The 22,755-nt window shown below is 45.4% G+C and overlaps 1 protein-coding gene across 2 annotated transcripts in view; it reads left to right on the forward strand.

The window, feature by feature from the left end:
• Positions 1 to 22,755, forward strand: part of LOC135508341 (AT-rich interactive domain-containing protein 1B-like) — a 322,882-nt gene that overhangs the window by 274,027 nt on the left and 26,100 nt on the right. For both annotated transcript variants that reach the window (XM_064928452.1, XM_064928453.1), the window contains exon 9: positions 10,097 to 10,230. In XM_064928452.1, coding sequence (XP_064784524.1) covers positions 10,097 to 10,230 — 134 coding nt within the window. The remainder of the gene's footprint in view (positions 1 to 10,096; positions 10,231 to 22,755) is intronic.

The following is a 22,755-nucleotide window of genomic DNA, read 5'->3' on the forward strand; positions in this document are numbered from 1 at the left end:
GTGAGTTTAAAAACATTAATAGAACTGAGTGAGTTTTAGAACATTAATAGAACTGAGTGAGTTTTTAGAACATTAATAGAACTGAGTGAGTTTAAGAATATTAATAGAACTGAGTGAGTTTTAAGAACATCATTAATAGAACTGGGTGAGTTTTTAGAACATTAATAGAACTGAGTGAGTTTAAGAACATTAATAGAACTGAGTGAGTTTTAAGAACATCATTAATAGAACTGAGTGAGTTTTTAGAACATCAATAATAGAACTGAGTGAGTTTTAAGAACATCATTAATAGAACTGGGTGAGTTTTTAGAACATTAATAGAACTGAGTGAATTTAAGAACATTAATAGAACTGAGTGAGTTTAAGAACATTAATAGAACTGAGTGAGTTTTAGAACATTAAAAGAACTGAGTGAGTTTTTAGAACATTAATAGAACTGAGTGAGTTTAAGAACATTAATAGAACTGAGTGAGTTTTAAGAACATCATTAATAGAACTGAGTGAGCTTTTAGAACATTAATAGAACTGAGTGAGTTTTAAGAACATCATTAATAGAACTGAGTGAGTTTTTAGAACATTAATAGAACTGAGTGAGTTTAAGAACATTAATAGAACTGAGTGAGTTTTAAGAACATCATTAATAGAACTGAGTGAGTTTTTAGAACATTAATAGAACTGAGTGAGTTTTAAGAACATCATTAATAGAACTGAGTGAGTTTTTAGAACATTAATAGAACTGAGTGAGTTTTAAGAACATCATTAATAGAACTGAGTGAGTTTTTAGAACATTAATATAACTGAGTGAGTTTTTAGAACATTATTAATAGAACTGAGTGAGTTTTTAGAACATCATTAATAGAACTGAGTGAGTTTAAGAACATTAATAGAACTGAGTGAGTTTTTAGAACATCATTAATTGAACTGTGTGAGTTTTTAGAACATCATTAATAGAACTGAGGGAGTTTTAGAACATCATTAATAGAACTGAGTGAGTTTAAGAACATCATTAATGGAACTGAGTGAGTTTTTAGAACATCATTAATAGAACTGAGTGAGTTTTTAGAACATCATTAATAGAACTGAGTGAGTTTTTAGAACATCATTAATAGAACTGAGTGAGTTTTTAGAACATCATTAATAGAACTGAGTGAGTTTTTAGTCAATAATTTGGAACACTGTTGACACCTGTCAAGGGTTTTGGGGCCCCATCTTAAACTTTCCAAAAAGGAAACCGTTCAGAGAAAAAGGGGGATGGAAGACAAACACAGTAGGATGTTTAAAACATGGATAGGGGAAGATGTGCCTGTGTGCATTTGTGGTGTGTGTGTGTGTGTGTGTGTGTGTGTGTGTGTGTGTGTGTGTGTGTGTTTCTGTACATGATAATTACACGCTCGAGGGCGCCAGGCTACCCGTCATTATACGCACCTGTTTTCTTCATTACGTGCAGCTTGGACTCACCTGGACTCACCTGGACTCCCTCACTTTGTTGACTGCCCCTGCATATATGTCTGCTACTCTGTGTTGTTCCCTGTAGTAGTATTGTTTGTTGTGTTTAAGTCCAGACGCTGTTCTTGTTCCATTGCATGTCCGTCTATATTAAATGGTTCACTCCCTGTACCTGCTTCTCATCTCCTGCGTTGGGCGTTGCAAAACTAATCTGGCCAATGCTTGCATCACTGGCTAAAATTGAAAGATTTCACTGACTGCTAACTGCTGACCTGTGTTTTGCTTTATGTTTCTAATTATAGCATCTTGTACAATTTTCTTGGCTCTCTGGACTCCTCCTATAAGGGCATAAGGCCAGGCCCAGATGCAGACACAGGAGGCAGATGGTTTGAGTCTTTGATATTTATTATATTCGAAAAGGGTAGGCAAGAGAATGGTCGTGGACAGGCAAAAGGTCAAAACCAGTTCAGAGTCCAGGAGGTACAGTGTGGCAGGCAGGCTTGAGGTCAGGACAGGCAGAATGGTCCGGCAGGCGGGTACAGACTCCAGAAACAGGCAAGGCTCAAAACCTGGAGGAATGGCAGAAGAGAATAGAAAAAGCAGGCGCACGGGAAAAACGCTGGTTGACTTGAACAGGCAAGACAAACTGGCACAGAGAGACAGGAAACACAGGGATAAATACACCAGGGAAAATAAGTGACACCTGGAGGGGTTGGAGACAAGCACGAGGACAGGTGAAGCAGATCAGGGGGTGACACTTTCTGGAAATGTGGTGTTTCGAGCAAATCTGGAGGTGTCAACTCTCTTGACATTAAGTTTAGCTTGTTGAGAGACCACCACCACAGTGCTCCCTTCTTCTAGTGGTGTGAAATTATAGGACTGGACACAGGACTAGACACCAAATCAAATCAAATGTTATTTGTCACATTCGCCGAATACAACAAATGTAGACCTTACTGTGAACTGCTTACTTACAAGCCCTTAACCAACAATGCAATTTTAAGAAAAATCAGAGTAAAAAAAAAGATTTACTAAATAAACTAAAGTAAAAAACAAAAGAGCAACAATAAAATAACAGTAACAAGGCAATATACAGGGGGTAACGGTACCGAGTCAATGTGCAGGGTACAGGTTAGTCCAGTTAATTGAGGTAACATGTACATGTAGGTAGGGGTAAAGTGACTATGCATAGATTACAGATAATAAACAGCCAGTAGCAGCAGTGTAAAAAAGGGGGGGGGTCAATGCAAATAGTCCGGGTAGCCATTTTGTACCTAGACTTGGCGCTCCGGTACTGCTTGCCGTGCATTAGCAGAGATAACAGTCTATGACTAGGGCGGCAATTTGTAGGGCCTTCCCCTGACACCGGCTGGTATAGAGGTCCTGGATGGCAGGAAGCTTCCAGTTTCAAATTAATGTCGACATCGCTCATATGCAATATCACAAACAAACATAATAGTTACCACAGTGAAATGAGAATCATCTTTATCCCCCATGTGTGTTAATAATGACAAACAAACACTCCTCCATGTTGGATCTGCTAACATTCGCTTCTCTGTGGAGAGAGCGCCCACCGTGGTCGATGGTGATGCATCATGGAGCCTGTTGACATTTGGAGAATCCTGTGTGTGTCTGCGTTGGTTGACACTGTGTGATTAATGGTGCAGATCAGGAGCGCTGCAGACAGACTATGTAAATGCTGAAGGAGCCATTAACAGACATCTTCACTGTCAATAAGAAGTGGCACAACATGATGCATACTGCTGGGGCAAATCACACAGCCTGTCAGTCTCCACTCTCATTCCACCAGACACCCAGACATAGGCCCACAGGGAGAGAGGGGTGAGGCAGGAGAGTGAGGGAGAGTGTGTATTAGGTAGTTGTTGTGAAACTGTTAGATTACTTGTTAGATATTACTGCACGGTCGGAACTTGAAGCACAAGCATTTCGCTACACCCGCATTAACATCTGCTAATAATGTGTATGTGACCAATAAAATGTGATTTGATTTGATTTGAGAAAGAGGCATTGTCTTTTTCCTCTTTCAGCACTGTTACCCTGTCTCTCTCCCAGCCTGTCTTGCCATCCTCTCTCTACACCTCCCTCTCTCCATCCTTTCCCCCTCTCTCTCACTCTCATCACCCTTTCATCTAGACCCTCAGAATTGGCTCTTCCAGTTTCTGCCCTAGTTTCCATCATAGAGAATACATACTAATTAGCATGCTTAGCATGCTGATTTTCATCTTCAGAAGCAGTTCTTTCGGGACAGGGAGAATGCAGTGTCAGTGAACCATGCTGTGAATACTAGATCCCCCTCCATGGATGGTACTGTATGCAGACTCTCTGTGTGTCTCTCAGTCTGTCCCCAGATGTAGAGATGATCTGTGGGTGGCTGGGAATGCAATTAGTGCTGTCTGATTGAAACACAGAGGGAAGCAGTGTGTGTGTGTGTGTGTGTGTGTGGTAAAGGGCAGCTCTACTGGTCCCCCAGCTGACTTTGAAGAGGCAGAGAGCTGACAGCTCCTCGCTCTGCGGCTGCACGTGTGTGGTGTTGCTATGGAGAAAGGAGAAAGGAAGGGAGGGGGACAGTTTTAGGAGAATTGTGGACCCTCCCCCCACGTCCCCTTTTGTTTTGCTCTCTTTCTCAACCCTTGTTGTGTTTTGTCCTGAACAGCTGAGGAAGATTAAGGGGAAATTAATCTGAAACACTGGGTTTAGTTTTGACTCATTTATAGTCCTGATTCTGATCTGAGAGCAGCATGGTGAAACATTTCAACCTGTTGTGGTCTGTGTGAAAACAAGCAGCCCTCAGACCACCTCCTCATGTGTCTGGCATGCCTTTGGCACAGCCACACCACCCACACAATCCACAGAAGGAAATAATCTGAAGATTAAGGGGAAATTGGATTTCATCTCCTCGCTGTCTGGAGATCGTCTGTCATCTGGAGAAACGCACGCGCACACCAAACAGCCTAAACCATGTCCCTGGGATTGACTATTCCAGGTTCATTACGCAGAATGCCAAATGAGCAGAGCAAGGCCACTGTGATATCCAATGGCTGGATGGTGATAAGTGTGATTGTGTTTTTCCCCAGTCCTCATAGGCTCTCTTAAGGCCCTTGAATTATACATTATGTTTATATCACCCATGCTTGGTCTGATACTTAGAAAAAAAATGTTTGGTGTGTTTTACATTTTAATCATTTAGCTGACACTAATATCCAGAGTGATTTACACTAGTGAGTGCATACATTTTCATACTTTTTGTTGTTGTTTGGTACTTGTCCTTGGTGGGAATTGAAGCCACAACCCTAGCATTGCAAGGGTCATGCTCTACCACCTGAGCCACATGGAACCACATAGCTTTGACCACACAGCTTGGACCACACAGCTTGGACCACACAACTTGGACCATGCAGCTTAAACCACATGTTAATGACTGTGTCAACTTGCTCTTGTCTTATAAGTGTACCCAAGGAGCTGGGTTATTTTACGGTGAGGTTTTACATTGAGATAATACTATTGCATGGCTTGTAGATGTACAACATGAGTACAGTCTTGAGTGAAGGAAGGTATTGAGGTTTGGAGAACAGAAGAATAACATTAGGAAGCTAGGTGTTGTCCTGGCTATGTCTGCTGAAGACAGAAATTGTTTTTTAAATTACTTTGGTAGCTGTTCCTGGAGCTACAGAAACACGGCTTGTAGAAAATAAGCACTTAGAGAAAGCAAGCTTCAAAAAAACTAAATCAAAGGAAATGGAAAAGGGGCAAAGAGAGAGAGCGAGAAAAGAGCACTTCAGGGTAAATCCGTGCCAAATAATTCATTTCTGACCTCCTTAGCAAGTAAATTTACTAAATAAATAAGAGCTGCTTGAATGTCAAGAATGCGTTTCTGCTGCCCCCAGCGTTGTGGCTCACAGGCAGCCTTGGCATCAGCACCAGCTAGGCTTTAATAAATGGCTTCTCTCTCTCCGTCGAAGCTGTTTGATGTAAGGGGGGACTTTTCTCAGTATTTAATATGTTAAGGCTGTCCCTTCATTCGCTGTTTTATTTTAGATTATGTTTGGGTTTAGTCAGGCAGTCAGACAGGCAGACACTACCTGAGCTAGCTGCTTGAAATGAAGCTGAGAGCTGAGGGCTGAGAGCTGAGAGCTGAGGACTGAGAGCTGAGAGCTGAGAGCTGAGAGCTGAGGACTGAGAGCTGAGAGCTGAGAGCTGAGGGCTGAGAGCTGAGAGCTGAGGGCTGAGAGCTGAGAGCTGAGAGCTGAGGACTGAGAGCTGAGGACTGAGAGCTGAGAGCTGAGAGCTGAGGGCTGAGAGCTGAGGGCTGAGAGCAGAGGGCTGAGAGCTGAGGGATGAGAGCTGAGGGCTGAGAGCTGAGGACTGAGAGCTGAGAGCTGAGGGCTGAGAGCAGAGGGCTGAGAGCTGAGGGATGAGAGCTGAGGGCTGAGAGCTGAGGACTGAGAGCTGAGAGCTGAGGGCTGAGAGCTGAGAGCTGAGGACTGAGAGCTGAGGGCTGAGAGCTGAGGGATGAGAGCTGAGGGATGAGAGCTGAGAGCTGAGGGCTGAGAGCTGAGGGATGAGAGCTGAGGGATGAGAGCTGAGGGATGAGAGCTGAGGGATGAGAGCTGAGGGATGAGAGCTGAGAGGGAGCTGCCTTGAGAGCAGATTGTGCCCATATATAATTCATATTGTTCATACCCTCCCACTGACTACACCAGGCAACCCCCCCCCCTTTTTCTCTCTCTCACCACAGTCTCTCTCTCTCTTTATTCTCTCTTTTTTCTCTCTTTTTCTCTCACTCTCCCTCTCACCAGGCAGGGGTGTCAGAGAGTGGTGTGGCTGGGTATTAATAGGGGCTGGATGGTGCAGGTGGCAGTACCCTCTTTTCTTCCTGCCACACTTTTGTAGCAGTGAGTGTGTACAATGGACAGCCAGGAAGAGGACTTTGACACTGACACTGTAGTGCTGCTCTGGATCTGTCTGTGTGACTGCAGCTGACTGTCTCGCACCTGGTAACCATGGCAGCCCTTGGCAACGGCCCTCTCTTTCTCTCTCCCCGGGCGTGCTCAGAGACAGGCCTCCTCGGATGTCCTTCACACATGTGGGCAGAATACTAAGGACAGGGAGCAGAGCTTCATGCAGGAGGACGAGAGGAGAAAGACAGACAGACAGACAGACAGACAGACAGACAGACAGACAGGCAGGGAGACAGGCAGGGAGACAGACAGGGAGACAGACAGGGAGACAGACAGGGAGACAGACAGGGAGACAGACAGACAGACAGACATACAGACAGACAGACAGACAGACAGACAGACAGACAGGGAGACAGACAGGGAGACAGACAGGGAGACAGACAGGGAGACAGACAGGGAGACAGACAGACAGACAGGACTAGGGCTGGGACTGGGACTGACTGCAGGTCTACTCATTTAAATAGAACAGTGATTACTAATTTGTTTATCTGATTGAAAGCACATATTATTTTTCTCAGATTATTTCAAGTGGTATAAATTTGGCTAATGCCTCATGAGAGCATTATTCATAATGTTTTGCGCTGGTAGTAATGACCTAGTGCTTTCTGTCTTTGTTATTTCTGGGCTTCAACTAAATCCACATTTTATGGTTAGAGACAGGAGTTTTTCCTGTTAGGGACAGGAGTTTTTCCTGATTTTTATGGTACAGCTTGCTGCCTCACAGATTCACTTGAAAGCAGTGTCAACTCAGCAGGAACTTTTTGAGAAGCAGATAAACAAAACAGCTGGGCTGTTTATCACTGTGTTCTCCCGGGCTTCAGCAACACCGCACAACAAGCTGAGAGAGAGAGAGAGAGAGAGAGAGAGAGAGAGAGAGGGGGGGGGGTGCTGCTGGGTTTGATGCTTCTCTGTGAGAGGAGCTCAGTTTCCCCTCAACCGTCCCCTAGCTCACGCTACAATGACTACTGGATGCTACAGTACAGCTTGCACTGTGAGCTGGAATCCCACCCCCCCTTACTGTCTCACCAGGGACACTCTTACAGTACTCTCCTTTTACCATCTTTTCCTCTCTGCCCTCTCACTCTCTCGCTGTTTTTCTCCATCTTTTCTTCTCTCTTTTATCTCTCTCTCTCAATCCATCTCTACCTCTCTCTCTCTCTCTCAATCCCTCTCTACCTCCCTCTACCTACCTACCTCCCTCCCTCCCTCTCTGCTTTTCCCTCATTCTCTGCAGCAACAGGGTGTTTTCCCTCAGCAAAGGTGCCCGAGAGCAAGATAAATGCGCTGCGCCTTTTTTGATAGCAGCACATGCATACATTAAGTGTGATTAAACGGCCTGCGTTCCCTCTATCAAGTGTTTCCTAATGGCCTTTTTTTATGACATGATTTAGTAAGAATGGACTAGCGCCACAGTCAACCTCCACTTTGTTGTTGATGTTTTTTATTACAGTATCCACATGAGAGCTGGGGTTGGTGTTTTTCTGTAAGGGCCGATGTAGGATTTAGATGCAGTATAGAGAAATAGTACTTTCCGGAACAGAAAAGATCTACTCAGACACACATGGTAATGGTAATGACACAATGAAAACCTATCAATTACTTATTTGTTTCTTCTGGATTTATTAAAACTATCAACACTATGCACCATGTGGTAACATGTTATCTACAAATTGGGTTGCATTCTTTGAAGTAAGTAACAGAAAATACCCAATGATGCCACATAATTTCCTTGTAAATACCAGGCAAATCCCATAAAAGTCCCGTAAAATAAAGTGCTGCCAAGAAACGGTCCATAACAGGCAGGATGTGATTGATGTGAGTGTATGTTGTTGTCTGTGAGCCATGGTTTTCCTTGTGATTACATGCCCATAGAGGGATTACATACAGTATGTATCATCACACATGCTCTAGGACTAATTGCATCTGTGAGATTAGATTACTGAGAGATTTACCAAACCCAGCCCTCCCTCTGCCGGGTTAGTCACTGTCTCTGTCTCACATCCAATACATTGTGCCATTGTTGTCCTCCCCTGCTTGGGGAAGTTCAGTAATTTTGACTGATTTACACAAATCCAGATTAGGAGTTTTTTTTCTAATTGTCCGCATGATCACAGTGATCATGATCACAGTGTTTAGAGTTACACTAACAAAAATATCTTATTTTATGAAGACAATGTTTCAAACATCAGGTCTCCATATTCAACAGAAAGGCAGGGGTTTTACTATGACCTTATGTCCGTGTGGTATTTTAACACAAAGCGGAGGGTATATGGAGCGGTGGTGGAGGGTATATGGAGCGGTGGCGGACGGTATGGAGCGGTGGCGGAGGGTATGGAGCGGTGGCGGAGGGTATGGAGCGGTGGCGGAGGGTATGGAGCGGTGGCGGACGGTATGGAGCGGTGGCGGAGGGTATGGAGCGGTGGCGGAGGGTATGGAGCGGTGGCGGAGGGTATGGAGCGGTGGCGGACGGTATGGAGCGGTGGCGGAGGGTATGGAGCGGTGGCGGTGGCGGAGGTATGGAGCGGTGGCGGAGGGTATGGAGCGGTGGCGGACGGTATGGAGCGGTGGCGGAGGGTATGGAGCGGTGGCGGAGGGTATGGAGCGGTGGCGGAGCGGTGGCGGATGGAGCGGTGGCGGAGGGTATGGAGCGGTGGCGGAGGGTATGGAGCGGTGGCGGAGGGTATGGAGCGGTGGCGGAGGGTATGGAGCGGTGGCGGACGGTATGGAGTGGCGGAGGGTATGGAGCGGTGGCGGAGGGTATGGAGCGGTGCCGGAGGGTGGAGCGGTGGCGGAGGGTATGGAGCGGTGGCGGACGGTATGGAGCGGTGGCGGAGGGTATATGGAGCGGTGGCGGAGGGTATATGGAGCGGTGGGGGAGGGTATATGGAGCGGTGGGGGAGGGTATATGGAGCGGTGGGGGAGGGTATATGGAGCGGTGGCGGGGGGTATGGAGCGGTGGCGGAGGGTATATGGAGCGGTGGAGGAGGGTATATGGAGAGGTGGCGGAGGGTATATGGAGCGGTGGAGGAGGGTATATGGAGCGGTGGCGGGGGGTATGGAGCGGTGGCGGAGGGTATGGAGCGGTGGCGGAGGGTATGGAGCGGTGGCGGAGGGTGGCCATGGGCGTCCGTCTGCTGTTGGTTCTGGTTCAGCAGGTTTCTGATAAGCCCTCAGATGTCTGTGATGTGATGCGGAAAGGAGAAAGCACAGGATTGATTTCAGTCGTTGCCATGACAACAAATAACATGATCCTCTCCAGAAGCACACCTTAATTAGTTAAATTATTACTTTGGGTGGAGAGGAGAGAGAGGAGAGGATGGATGAAAAGAGGAGGGGTGAGGGATTTGCAAGGGAGCAGAGGAAGGATGGGAGGATGAAACGGATTTCTATTTTGCTCTTGATCACACACTTACCTTTAAAGAGAGATTCTGTCTTTTTTTTCAAGGAAATGTGACTCTACATTTTCAGGATGATGGTTTATACAGTACCGAAACGTATAAGCATATCCTATGACTGGCATGGCCTTATAGGCTTGCAAAAGATGCAGAAATTCTAATCTATTACGGAGTCTTTTCTACGACTCTGTCAAAAGCCAACTCATTTCTCTCCACACCAAGTATTCAGGTCCGGTCTTTCCTCTCTAACCAGACCCTTGTCTCTGTGTGTCCCAGACAGGGCAGCTACCCAGGCCCTGGCATGAACCTGATGGGAACAGCAGGATCTGGAGCCCCCTACAACCAGTCACCAGGCAACAACTCAGGCATGGGCACACCACAGGGTCCACCCTACAACATGCCACCCTCAGGTAAGACCTGGATAGACCAACAAGGTATCCCACAGCAACCAGTAGTGAACAGTCTAAAAGGGTTGAGATTTAACTTTACTCTTTTATGGTCTTCAGTTTGACAGACTTCTAACAGTAGTGTTCATGTCAGTGTCTATACTACAACAAACGAATCTGTTGTGGCGTTTTTACTAATCTAAGTAATAACAGAAGGTTAGGAGAGATGCCAGAGCTCTGCTCACTTTAAAGCTATCAAAATCAATCAAGCATTTTATCTCTAGGAATGTTATGCCAGTTGGCCTAGGCGCTCCAGATTAGTGTTTTAGGAAATGGCTCAAACTGCAACAGACCTAATCCAATGCCAGAACCTGTGTGTTTGTGATGTTGTTGTTCTTGGAAGAGAGAGAGAGAGAGACAGAGAGAGAGAGAGAGAGATCGAGCGAGACCGACTGACCGAATGACAGGGATGGACAGAGAGAGAGACAGAAAGACAGCGAGACAAAGAGAGAGTGACTGTTCTGAAGCTGGTTAATTTCCTGCAGGCAGTTCTGTTCTGTTAATTCTCTTGTTCCGTTGACCCTCCTGAGAACAGATTAATGCAGTGTGTCCCTCTTCCCTGCCCTTCACCCCGCTGCGTTGTGCTAAACGCACCTCAGAGAATGCAAGTCTCTAAATGAAAAGAGCTTTCTGCGCGGCCTTACAAAACTAAATATCAGCCTGCATGACATTTGGAAGACATCAAATGAACTACAGTGCCAAGGTTCTTGAAAACTCATCTGTGTTGCCCCTGGGGTGCTAACAAAAAGCTATTCATTTCACATAGTGCTGAGCACCGAACAGAAAAGTAAAATAAAGGGACGAACCTTGGGACTCTTTGCATGTAGGGACACTTTCTTCTCAATAGGAAAATATACATTCAGTTCACACTCGAGAAGTACGTAGTGATGGGCATTGGACATTTTTTTTGACTGTTCGAGTACTCGACGGACAATAAAATCTATTTTTTAGAACACAGTAATGACAAAGCAAAAACAGGTTTTTAGACATTTTTGCAAATGTATTAAAAATACAAAACTTAAATATTACATTAGTATTCAGTATTCAGACCCTTTACTTAGTACTTTGTTGAAGCACCTTTGTCAGTGATTACAGCCTTAAGTCTTCTTGGGTATGACGCTATAAGCTTGGTACACCTGTATTTGGGGAGTTTTTCCCATTTTTCTCTGCAGATCCTCTCAAGCTCTGTCAGGTTAGATGCGCAGCGTTGTTGCACAGCTATTTTCAGCTCTCTCCAGAGATGTTAGATCGGGTTCAAGTCCGGGCTCTGGCTGGGCCACTCAAGGACATTCAGAGACTTGTTCCAAAGCCACTCCTGCGTTGTCTTGGCTGTGTGCTTAGGGTCATAGTCCTGTTGGAAGGTGAACCTTCACCCCAGTCTGAGGTCCTCAGCACTCTGGAGCAGGTTTTTATCAAGGATCTCTCTGTACTTTGATCCGTTCATCTTTCCCTCGATCTTGACTAGTCTCCCAGTCCCTGCCGTTGAAAAACCATGCTTCACCGTAGGGATGGTCCCAGGTTTCTTCCAGGTTTCATCCATGCTTCACCGTAGGGATGGTCCCAGGTTTCTCCCAGGTTTCATCCATGCTTCACCGTAGGGATGGTCCCAGGTTTCTCCCAGGTTTCATCCATGCTTCACCGTAGGGATGGTCCCAGGTTTCTCCCAGGTTTCATCCATGCTTCACCGTAGGGATGGTCCCAGGTTTCTCCCAGGTTTCATCCATGCTTCACCGTAGGGATGGTCCCAGGTTTCTCCCAGGTTTCATCCATGCTTCACCGTAGGGATGGTCCCAGGTTTCTCCCAGGTTTCATCCATGCTTCACTGTAGGGATGGTCCCAGGTTTCTCCCAGGTTTCATCCATGCTTCACCGTAGGGATGGTCCCAGGTTTCTCCCAGGTTTCATCCATGCTTCACCGTAGGGATGGTCCCAGGTTTCTCCCCAGGTTTCATCCATGCTTCACCGTAGGGATGGTCCCAGGTTTCTCCCAGGTTTCATCCATGCTTCACTGTAGGGATGGTCCCAGGTTTCTCCCAGGTTTCATCCATGCTTCACCGTAGGGATGGTCCCAGGTTTCTCCCAGGTTTCATCCATGCTTCACCGTAGGGATGGTCCCAGGTTTCTCCCAGGTTTCATCCATGCTTCACCGTAGGGATGGTCCCAGGTTTCTCCCAGGTTTCATCCATGCTTCACCGTAGGGATGGTCCCAGGTTTCTCCCAGGTTTCATCCATGCTTCACCGTAGGGATGGTCCCAGGTTTCTCCCAGGTTTCATCCATGCTTCACCGTAGGGATGGTCCCAGGTTTCTCCCAGGTTTCATCCATGCTTCACCGTAGGGATGGTCCCAGGTTTCTCCCAGGTTTCATCCATGCTTCACCGTAGGGATGGTCCCAGGTTTCTCCCAGGTTTCATCCATGCTTCACCGTAGGGATGGTCCCAGGTTTCTCCCAGGTTTCATCCATGCTTCACCGTAGGGATGGTCCCAGGTTTCTTCCAGGCTTTCACCGTCCCAGGTTTCTTCCATGCTTCACCGTAGGGATGGTCCCAGGTTTCTTCCATGTTTCACCGTAGGGATGGTCCCATTTCTTCCATGCTTCACCGTAGGGATGGTCCCAGGTTTCTTCCATGCTTCACCGTAGGGATGGTCCCAGGTTTCTTCCATGCTTCACCGTAGGGATGGTCCCAGGTTTCTTCCATGCTTCACCGTAGGGATGGTCCCAGGTTTCTTCCATGCTTCACCGTAGGGATGGTCCCAGGTTTCTTCCAGATGTGATGCTTGGCATGCATTCAGGCCAAAGAGTTCAATCTTGGTTTAATCAGGCCAGAGAATCTTGTTCATCATGGTCTGAGAGTGCTTTAGGTACCTTTTGTAAAACTCCAAGTGGGCTGTCATGTGTCTTTTACTGAGGAGTTGATACCATCTGGCCACAGATATAACAGATAACATAGCACAGATAACATAACGGCCTGGTTGGTGGAGTGCTGCAGATATGGTTGTCTTTCTGGAAGGTTATCCCATCTCCACAGAGGAGCTCTGGCGCTCTGTCAGAGTGACCATTGGGTTCTTGGTCACCTCCCTGACCTCACCTCAACTTTTTCCATTTAAGAATGATGGGGGCCACTCTATTCTTGGGGACCTTCAATGCTGCAGAAATGTTTTGGTAACCTTACACAGATCTCTGCCTCGACTCAGTCCTGTCTCGGAGCTCTACGGACAATTTCTTCAACATCATTGCTTGGTTTTTGCTCTGACATGCACTGTCAACTGTGGAACCATATATAGACAGGTGTGTGCCTTTCCAAATCATGGCCAATCAATTGAATTCACCACAGGTTACCAGTGCAAAGTGCCTGGAACAGTTATCAAATTTGTCACATGCACCGAATAGAACAACAGTTGTAGACTTGACTGTGAAATGCTTACGAGCCCTTTCCCAACAATGCAGAGTTAAAAAGTAAGAAAACAATTATAATAATTAGCAAATAAAAAAGGAAATAGTAACACAATAAAATAACAATACAAGTTAGCTAATTCTGTCCCTGAGGGCCCTCACAGTGTTCTATAGGAGCACCATCAAGGGTATACTGTCGGGCTGCATCTCAGCCTGGTACGGAAACTCCACCTCCGTGGAGAAAATCAAACACTGCATTCCACAGTAAGAGCTTTATACCAATGGTCAAGTGTGGTAATGGTAGTGTGATGGTTTGGGAATGCTTTGTTGCCTTAGAACCTGGACAACTTGCATGAATAGAAGGAACCATGAATTCTGTGCTGTATCAGAGAATTCTACAGAAGAATGTCAGGCCATCAGTCTGTGAGCTGAAGCTGAAGCACAGCTGGGTCATGTATCAAGACAATTATCCAAAACACACAATCAAGTCTACATGAAAATGGCTAAAAAGCAACACATTTGAAGTTTTGGAATGGCCTAGTCAAAGTCCAGACCTAATCCCAATTAAGATGTTGTGGCAGGACTTGAAACGAGCAGTTCATGTTGGAAAACACACAAATATTGCACAGTTAAAGCAGTTCTGCATGGAAGAGTGAGCCAAAATGCAACGTGAGAGATTGATCAACAATGACAGGAAGCATTTGGTTGGAGTCATAGCAGCCAAAGGTGGCATAACCAGTTATTGAGTGTAAGGGGGCAATTACTTTTTCACAGTGTGTAATTGTTGTGTTATTTGTTCACTCAGGTGCCCTGTATCCAATATTAGGTTTTTATTGAAGATCTAATAACATTCATTATCAAAAATAAGAAAAAGTAGAGAAAATAAGAAAGGGGGTAAATACTTTTCACAGCACTGTAGGTGTTCCCTTTGTCCAGGTGGGAGAGGGCAGTGTGGAGTGCAAAAGAGATTGACTCATCTGTGGATCTGTTGGGGCGGTATGTGTATTGGAGTGGGTCCAGGGTGTCTTGGTGTGGGCCAATACCAGCCTTTCAAAACATTTCATGGCTACAGATGTGAATTCTACAGGGCAATAGTCATTTAGACAGGTTACCTTGGCGTTCTTGGACACAGGGACTATAGTGGTCTGCTTGAAATATATAGGTATTACAGACTGGGTCAGGGAGAGGTTGAAAATGTCAGTGAAGTCATTTGCCAGATAACAGCCTGTTAATTAACCTGTTCAAGTCTTACTCACATTGGCTACGGAGACCGTGATCACAGTCATACTGAACAGCGGTTGATCTCATGCATGGTTAAGTTTTGCTTTCCTCGAAGTGAGCATAGAAGGTATTTATCTCATCTGGTAGGCTTGCGTCACTGGACAGCTCACAGCTGGGTTTCCCTTTGTAATCTATGATAGTTTGCAAGCCCTGCCACATCCGATGAGCATCAGAGCCAGTGTAGTAGTATTTGATCCTGGTCCTGTATTGAAGCTTTGCCTGTTTGATGGTTGATTGGAGGGCATAGTGGGATTTGTTTCAAGCGTCCGGAGTGGTGCAGCCGTTTAAAGCACTGCATCTCAGTGCTAGAGGTGTCACTACAGACACCCTGGTTTGAATCCAGGCTGTATCACTCTGGCCATGATTGGGAGTCCCATAGGGCAGTGCACAATTGTCCCAGCATTGCCTGGGTTTGGCCGGTGTAGGCCATCATTGTAAATAATAATTTGTTCTTAACAACTGACTTGCCTAATTAAGTAAAGGATAAATAAATAGTGTCCCACTCCTTGAAAGTGGAAGCTCTAGCCTTTAGCTCAGTGTGAATCTTGCCTGTAATCCTTGGCTTCTGGTTGGGATATGTACATACGTACGGTCACTGTGGGTACGACGTCGTTGATGCACTTATTAATGAAGCCTGTGACTGATGTGGTAAATTCCTCAGTGCCATGGGATGAATCTCAGAACATATTCCAGTCTGTGCTAGCGAAACAGTCCTGTAGCTTAGCATCTGCTTCATCGGACCACATTCGTGTTGAGCGCGTCACTGGTACTTCCTGTTTGAGTTTTTACATGTGAGCAGGAATCACAAGTATAGAATTATGGTCAGATTTGAAAAGAAACAGAGGGCGATTGAGAGCTTTGTATGCTTCTCTGTGTGTGGAGTAAAGGTGATGTAAAGTTTTTTTGCCTGTAGTTGCGCAGGTGAAAAGCTAGTAGAAATGAGGTAAAACAGATTTCAGTTTTCCTGCATTATAATCATTAGCCACTAAGAGCACCGCCTCTGGATGAGCATTTTCTTGTTTGTTTACAGCCCTATACTGTTCGCTGAGGGTGGTCTTAGTGCCAGCACTGGTTTGTGGTGGTAAATAGACAGCTACAAAAAAATGTTGATCGGTAAATAGTATGGTCTACAGCTTATCATGAGGTATTCTTACTCAAGCGAATATAACTTTGAGACTTCCTTAATAATAGAAATTGCACACCAGCTGTTGTTAACAAAGGTACAAACACCCACTCCCCTGAGTTTCTCCGATCCTGCTGTTCTGTCCAGCCGATGTATAGAAAAACCAGCTAGATTAACATTTTCCATATCCTTGTTCAGCCACGACTTGGGGAAACATAGGATACTACAATTCTTCAGATCACGTTGATAAGATAGTCTCGAATAGAGCTTGTCCAGTTTATTCTCCAGTGATTGCAAGTTAGCCAACAGAACTGAGGGCAGAGGCAGTTTATTCATTCTCCAATGTAGTCTTGTCAGATATTCCGCACGCTGGCCTCTATAGCGCCTCCTTTTCCGAGTGTCTTGGATTTGGGTATAATGATAATCAACATGTCCTTCACCTCCAACTCGTTGAAGTCCTTATCCATATTGAGGTTAGTGGTAGCTGTTCTGATGTCCAGAAGCTCTTTTCGGTCATAGGAAACGATGGTGGAAACATTATGTACAAAATAAGTTACAATAAGCACACAAAAAAAGCACTCAATAGCTAAATTGGTCAGGAGCCTATAAAGCAGCTGCTATTCCCTCCAACGCCATTTTGGAGGGGATAGCAGATGATCACTCTTGAGTTATTCTCCCAGGGGGTTCCCAAGTGGTGCAGCGGCCTAAGGCACTGCATCTCAATGCAAGAGGCATCACTATAGTCCCACTTTCGAATCCAGGCTGAATCACATCGGGCTGTGATTGGGAGTCCCATAGGGCACAATTGGCCCAGTGTCGTCTGGGTTTGGCCAGGGTAGGCCATCATTGTAAATAAGAATTTGTTCGTAACTGACTTGCCTAGTTAAATAAAATAAAATGTCAATACAATTTTGAAACAGGGCTCAAACTAATGTTTTTGCATATTTTCAGTGTGGAACCGGTCTATTTTTAGGTGGGTTATAGTCTAGGCTAACCAATTGTAAATGGCACTAGCAGTTCGCAAAGCTTAAGTGGAAAATAGGCGGGATGCAATTATTCCAAAACTGCAGCTCGTTGTTGGAACACATATTTTCCTACTTCAATTAACTAGTCCCTTTTGAATTTGTGATAAAACTGTCGTCATTTGGCAAGTAATGTAGCTTCTGTATCCCATCAGTTAGGCATGTTTTTATTTACATTTATTTCTGTAGGTCTAATGGGAGCTTGTGTGCACTCAGCATGCGTGTGTGGGAGGGAACGGACAAGGAGGGGAAAGGGAATTTATGGAGAAGAACGGTGTGATTCTTGGCTTGGTTTATTTTTTGTTGTGCCTTGCAAATGCACATGTACAAATGGAACACTGGAGTCAAAGCGAATTAACGTTGTCTTCAAGACAAAGTGTAACTTGTCTGTTCGGGCAGCCACAAAGCACATTCCACCAAATAGTTTTAGAGTATTTGATTTTTTCAAAATTCAGGTTGAAGATCGAGCTTTGACGTCTGTTTCAGTACTCATGCCCATCACTAAGAAGTAGTCTTCAAGATCTTATTCGTTTTTACCAAGAAAACTTTTGAAATAATTAATTTAAGAAATCAAAAAATGATGTGTTGCACAGAAACATTAGATATCTAGTCAGCAATGCTGAGATAATGCAATGGTATTTAATTGGAAAGTTAATTTTTTTCTTAAACAATGTCTTATTCATTTAAATACAATATTTTTCCTTCATTCCTTTTGAGAAGAATCCATGGAAGAGGAACTTTCTCCATTATCCAGGACTGTGCTTCGGCTTGAGAAGCGCTAAGTCTATGGCTCTGTGTGTGCCTATTACAGAGACAAGACGTAGTGAAATGGCTACAATGACAAAGACTGATACCCCCCATAAACTCCTTATATACACTGAGTGTACAAAACATTAAGAACACCTGCTCTTTCCACAACATAGACTGAGCAGGATAATCCAGGCAAAACTATGATCGCTTATTGATGTCACTTCAATCAGTGTAGATGAAGGGGAGGAGACAGGTTAAAAATAATAATTTTTAATCCTTGAGACAATTGAGAAATAGATTGTGTATGTGTGCCATTCAGGGGGTGAATGGGAAAGACAAAATATTGAAGTGCTTTTGAACGGGGTATGATAGTAGGTTTGTGTCAAGAACTGTAACGCTGCTAGGTTTTTCACGCTCAACAGTTTCTTGTGTGTATCAAGAATGGTCCACTACCCACAGGACATCCAGCAACTGTGGGAAGCATTGGAGTCAACATGGGCCAGTATCCCTGTGGAACGCTTTCCACACTTTGTAGAGTCCATGCCCAGACCAATTGAGGCTGTTCTGTGGGCAAAAGGCGGTGAAACTCAATATTAGGGAGGTGTTCTTAATGTTTCACTCAGTGTAAATGCAATGTAGAGATTGCTCCTTATACACAAGACATTCATATGCACTCATACTGTATGTTTCACTCAAAGGTTGGGCAGGTGGATTCATGATGCACCAATGTCAGAGTAGAGTAGAGTAGAGTAGAGTAGAGTAGAGTAGATTAGAGTAGAGTAGAGTAGAGTAGAGTAGAGTAAGGTAGGATAGGGTAGAGTAGGTTAGAGTAGAGTATTGTAGGGTAGAGTAGGGTAAACTAGAGTAGAGTAGAGTAGGGTGGCGTGGGGTAGGCTAGAGTAGAGTAGAGTAGAGTAGGGTGGGGTAGGCTAGAGTAGAGTAGAGTAGAGTATAGTAGAGTAGAGTAGAGTAGAGTAGAGTAGGGTGGGGTAGGCTAGAGTAGGGTAGAGTAGAGTAGGCTAGAGTAGAGTATAGTAGGGTTGAGTAGGATAGGGTAGAGTAGAGTCGGGTTGGGTAGAGTAGAGTAGAGTAGGGTTGAGTAGGATAGGGTAGAGTAGGGTAGAGTACAGTAGGCTAGAGTAGATGATGGGTGAGTAGGATAGGGTAGAGTAGGGTTGGGTAGGGTAGGGTAGGGTAGAGTAGGGTAGAGTAGAGTACAGACGAGTAGGGTAGAGTAGAATAGAGTAGGGTAGAGTAGGGTAGAGTAGGCTAGAGTAGATGATGGGTGAGAAGGATAGGGTAGAGTAGGGTTGGGTAGGGTAGAGTAGGGTAGAGTAGAATAGAGGAGGGTAGAGTAGAATAGAGGAGGGTAGAGTAGGGTAGAGTCGGGTAGAGTAGAGTAGAGTAGGGTAGAGTAGAGTAGGGTAGAGTAGGGTAGGGGAGAGTATGGTAGAGTAGAGGAGGGTAGGGTAGAGTAGAGTAGAGTAGAGTAGAATAGAATAGAGTAGAGTAGAGTAGGGTGGAGTAGGGTAGGGTAGGGTAGAGTAGAGTATGCTAGAGTAGAGTAGAAGAGGGTAGGGTAGAGTAGAGTAGAGTAGGCTAGAGTAGAGTATAGTAGGGTTGAGTAGGATAGGGTAGAGTAGAGTAGGGTGGGGTAGGCTAGAGCAGAGTAGAGGAGGGTAAGGTAGAGTAGAGTAGAGTAGGGTTGAGTAGGATAGTGTAGAGTAGGGTAGAGTAGAGTAGAGTAGAGTAGGCTAGAGTAGATGATGGGTGAGTAGGATAGGGTAGAGTAGGATTGGGTAGGGTAGGGTAGTGTAGGGTAAAGTAGTGTAGAGAGGAGTAGTGTAGAGTAGAATAGAGGAAGGTAGAGTAGGGTAGAGTAGGGTAGAGTAGAGTAGAGTAGAGTAGGGTAGAGTAGGATAGGGTAGAGTAGGGTTGGGTAGAGTAGAGTTGAGGAGGGTAGGGTAGGCTAGAGTAGAGTAGAGGAGGGTAGGGTAGAGTAGGCTAGAGTAGAGTATAGTAGGGTTGAGTAGAGTAAAGTAGAGTAGGGTTGAGTAGGATAGGGTAGAGTAGAGTAGAGTAGGCTAGAGTAGATGATGGGTGAGTAGGATAGGGTAGAGTAGAGTAGGGTTGGGTAGGGTAGGGTACAGTAGGGTAGAGTAGAGTAGAGAAGAGTAGGGTAGAGTAGACTAGAGTAGAGTAGAGGAGGGTAGAGTAGTTGGAGTAGAGTAGAGTAGAGTATGCTAGAGTAGATAGGGGGGGTAGGATAGCGCAGAGTAGAGTAGGGTAGAGGAGGGTAGGGTAGAGTAGGGTAGAGTAGGGTGGAGCAGGGTAGAGTATGGTAGGGTAGAGTAGGGTAGGGTATAGCAGAGTAGGGTAGAGTAGAGTAGAGTAGAGTAGAGTAGAGTAGAGTAGAGTAGAGTAGAGTAGAGTAGAGTAGAGTAGAGTAGAGTAGGGTTGGGTAGAGTAGAGTAGAGTAGAGTAGAGTAGAGTAGAGTAGGGAAGTGTAGGTTAGAGTAGGGTTGGGTAGAGTAGAGTAGGGTAGAGTAGGGTAGAGTAGGGTAGAGTAGAGAAGAGTAGGGTAGTGTAGGTTAGAGTAGGGTTGGGTAGAGTAGAGTAGGGTAGAGTAGGGTAGAGTAGGGTAGAGTAGGATAGGGTAGAGTAGGGTTGGGTAGAGTAAAGTTGAGGAGGGTAGGGTAGGCTAGAGTAAAGTAGAGTAGAGGAGGGTAGGGTAGAGTAGGCTAGAGTAGAGTATAGTAGGGTTGAGTAGAGTAAAGTAGAGTAGAGTAGGGTTGAGTAGGATAGGGTAGAGTAGAGTAGAGTAGGCTAGAGTAGATGATGGGTGAGTAGGATAGGGTAGAGTAGAGTAGGGTTGGGTAGGGTACAGTAGAGTAGAGTAGAGTAGAGTAGAGTAGAGTAGAGTAGAGTAGAGTAGAGGAGGGTAGAGTAGAGGAGGGTAGAGTAGAGTAAAGTAGAGTAGAGTAGAGTATGCTAGAGTAGATGAGGGGTGAGTGGGATAGCGCAGAGTAGAGTAGGGTAGGGTAGAGTAGAGTATAGTAGGGTTGGGTTGAGTAGAGTAGAGTAGGGTAGGGTAGTGTAGGTTAGAGTAGGTTAGAGTAGGGTTGGGTAGAGTAGAGTAGGGTAGAGTAGAGTAGGGTAGAGTAGGGTAGAGTAGACTAGAGTAGAGTAGAGTAGAGGAGGGTAGAGGAGGGTAGAGTAGTTGGAGTAGAGTAGAGTAGATAGGGGGGGGTAGGATAGCGCAGAGTAGAGTAGGGTAGAGTAGGGTAGAGGAGGGTAGAGGAGGGTAGGGTAGAGTAGGGTAGAGTAGGGTGGAGCAGGGTAGAGTATGGTAGGGTAGAGTAGGGTAGGGTATAGCAGAGTAGGGTAGACTAGGGTAGAGTAGGGTACAGTAGAGTAGAGTAGAGTAGAGTAGAGTAGAGTAGAGTAGAGTAGAGTAGAGTAGAGTAGAGTATAGTAGGGTTGGGTAGAGTAGAGTAGAGTAGGGAAGTGTAGGTTAGAGTAGGGTTGGGTAGAGTAGAGTAGGGTAGAGTAGGGTAGAGTAGGGTAGAGTAGAGAAGAGTAGGGTAGTGTAGGTTAGAGTAGGGTTGGGTAAAGTAGAGTAGGGTAGAGTAGGGTAGAGTAGGGTAGAGTAGAGTAGAGTAGGGTAGAGTAGGATAGGGTAGAGTAGGGTTGGGTAGAGTAGAGTTGAGGAGGGTAGGGTAGGCTAGAGTAAAGTAGAGTAGAGGAGGGTAGGGTAGAGTAGGCTAGAGTAGAGTATAGTAGGGTTGAGTAGAGTAAAGTAGAGTAGAGTAGGGTTGAGTAGGATAGGGTAGAGTAGAGTAGGCTAGAGTAGATGATGGGTGAGTAGGATAGGGTAGAGTAGAGTAGGGTTGGGTAGGGTACAGTTGAGTAGAGTAGAGTAGAGTAGAGTAGAGTAGAGTAGAGTAGAGTAGAGTAGAGTAGAGGAGGGTAGAGTAGAGGAGGGTAGAGTAGAGTAAAGTAGAGTAGAGTAGAGTAGAGTATGCTAGAGTAGATGAGGGGTGAGTGGGATAGCGCAGAGTAGAGTAGGGTAGGGTAGAGTAGAGTATAGTAGGGTTGGGTTGAGTAGAGTAGAGTAGGGTAGGGTAGTGTAGGTTAGAGTAGGTTAGAGTAGGGTTGGGTAGAGTAGAGTAGGGTAGAGTAGGGTAGGGTAGAGTAGAGTAGAGTAGGGTAGTGTAGGTTAGAGTAGGTTAGAGTAGGGTTGGGTAGAGTAGAGTAGGGTAGAGTAGAGTATAGTAGAGTAGGGTAGGGTTGAGTAGAGTAGAGTTGGATAGGGTAAGGTAGGGTAGAGTAGGGTAGAGTAGAGTAGGGTAGTGTAGGTTAGAGTAGGTTAGAGTAGGGTTGGGTAGAGTAGAGTAGGGTAGAGTAGAGTAGAGTAGAGTAGAGTAGGGTAGGGTTGAGTAGAGTAGAGTAGGATAGGGTAAGGTAGGGTAGAGTAGAGTAGGATAGGATAGGGTAAGGTAGGGTAGAGTAGAGTAATGTAGAGTGGAGTAGGGTAGGGTAGAGTAGAGTAGAGTAGGATAGGATAGGGTAAGGTAGGGTAGAGTAGAGTAGGGTAGAGTAGAGTAGGGTAGTGTAGGTTAGAGTAGGGTTGGGTAGAGTAGAGTAGGGTAGGGTAGAGTAGGGTAGGGTAGGGTAGGGTAGAGTAGAGTAGAGTAGGATAGGATAGGGTAAGGTAGGGTAGAGTAGAGTAATGTAGAGTGGAGTAGGGTCGGGTAGAGTAGAGTAGAGTAGAGTAGGATAGGATAGGGTAAGGTAGGGTAGAGTAGAGTAGAGTAGAGTAGAGTAGGGTAGAGTAGAGTAGGGTAGGGTAGAGTAGAGTAGGATAGGATAGGGTAAGGTAGGGTAGAGTAGAGTAGAGTAGGATAGGATAGGGTAAGGTA

The sequence above is a fragment of the Oncorhynchus masou genome, chromosome 21 (assembly GCF_036934945.1).
Source record: "Oncorhynchus masou masou isolate Uvic2021 chromosome 21, UVic_Omas_1.1, whole genome shotgun sequence".
Taxonomy (NCBI): Eukaryota; Metazoa; Chordata; class Actinopteri; order Salmoniformes; family Salmonidae; genus Oncorhynchus; species Oncorhynchus masou.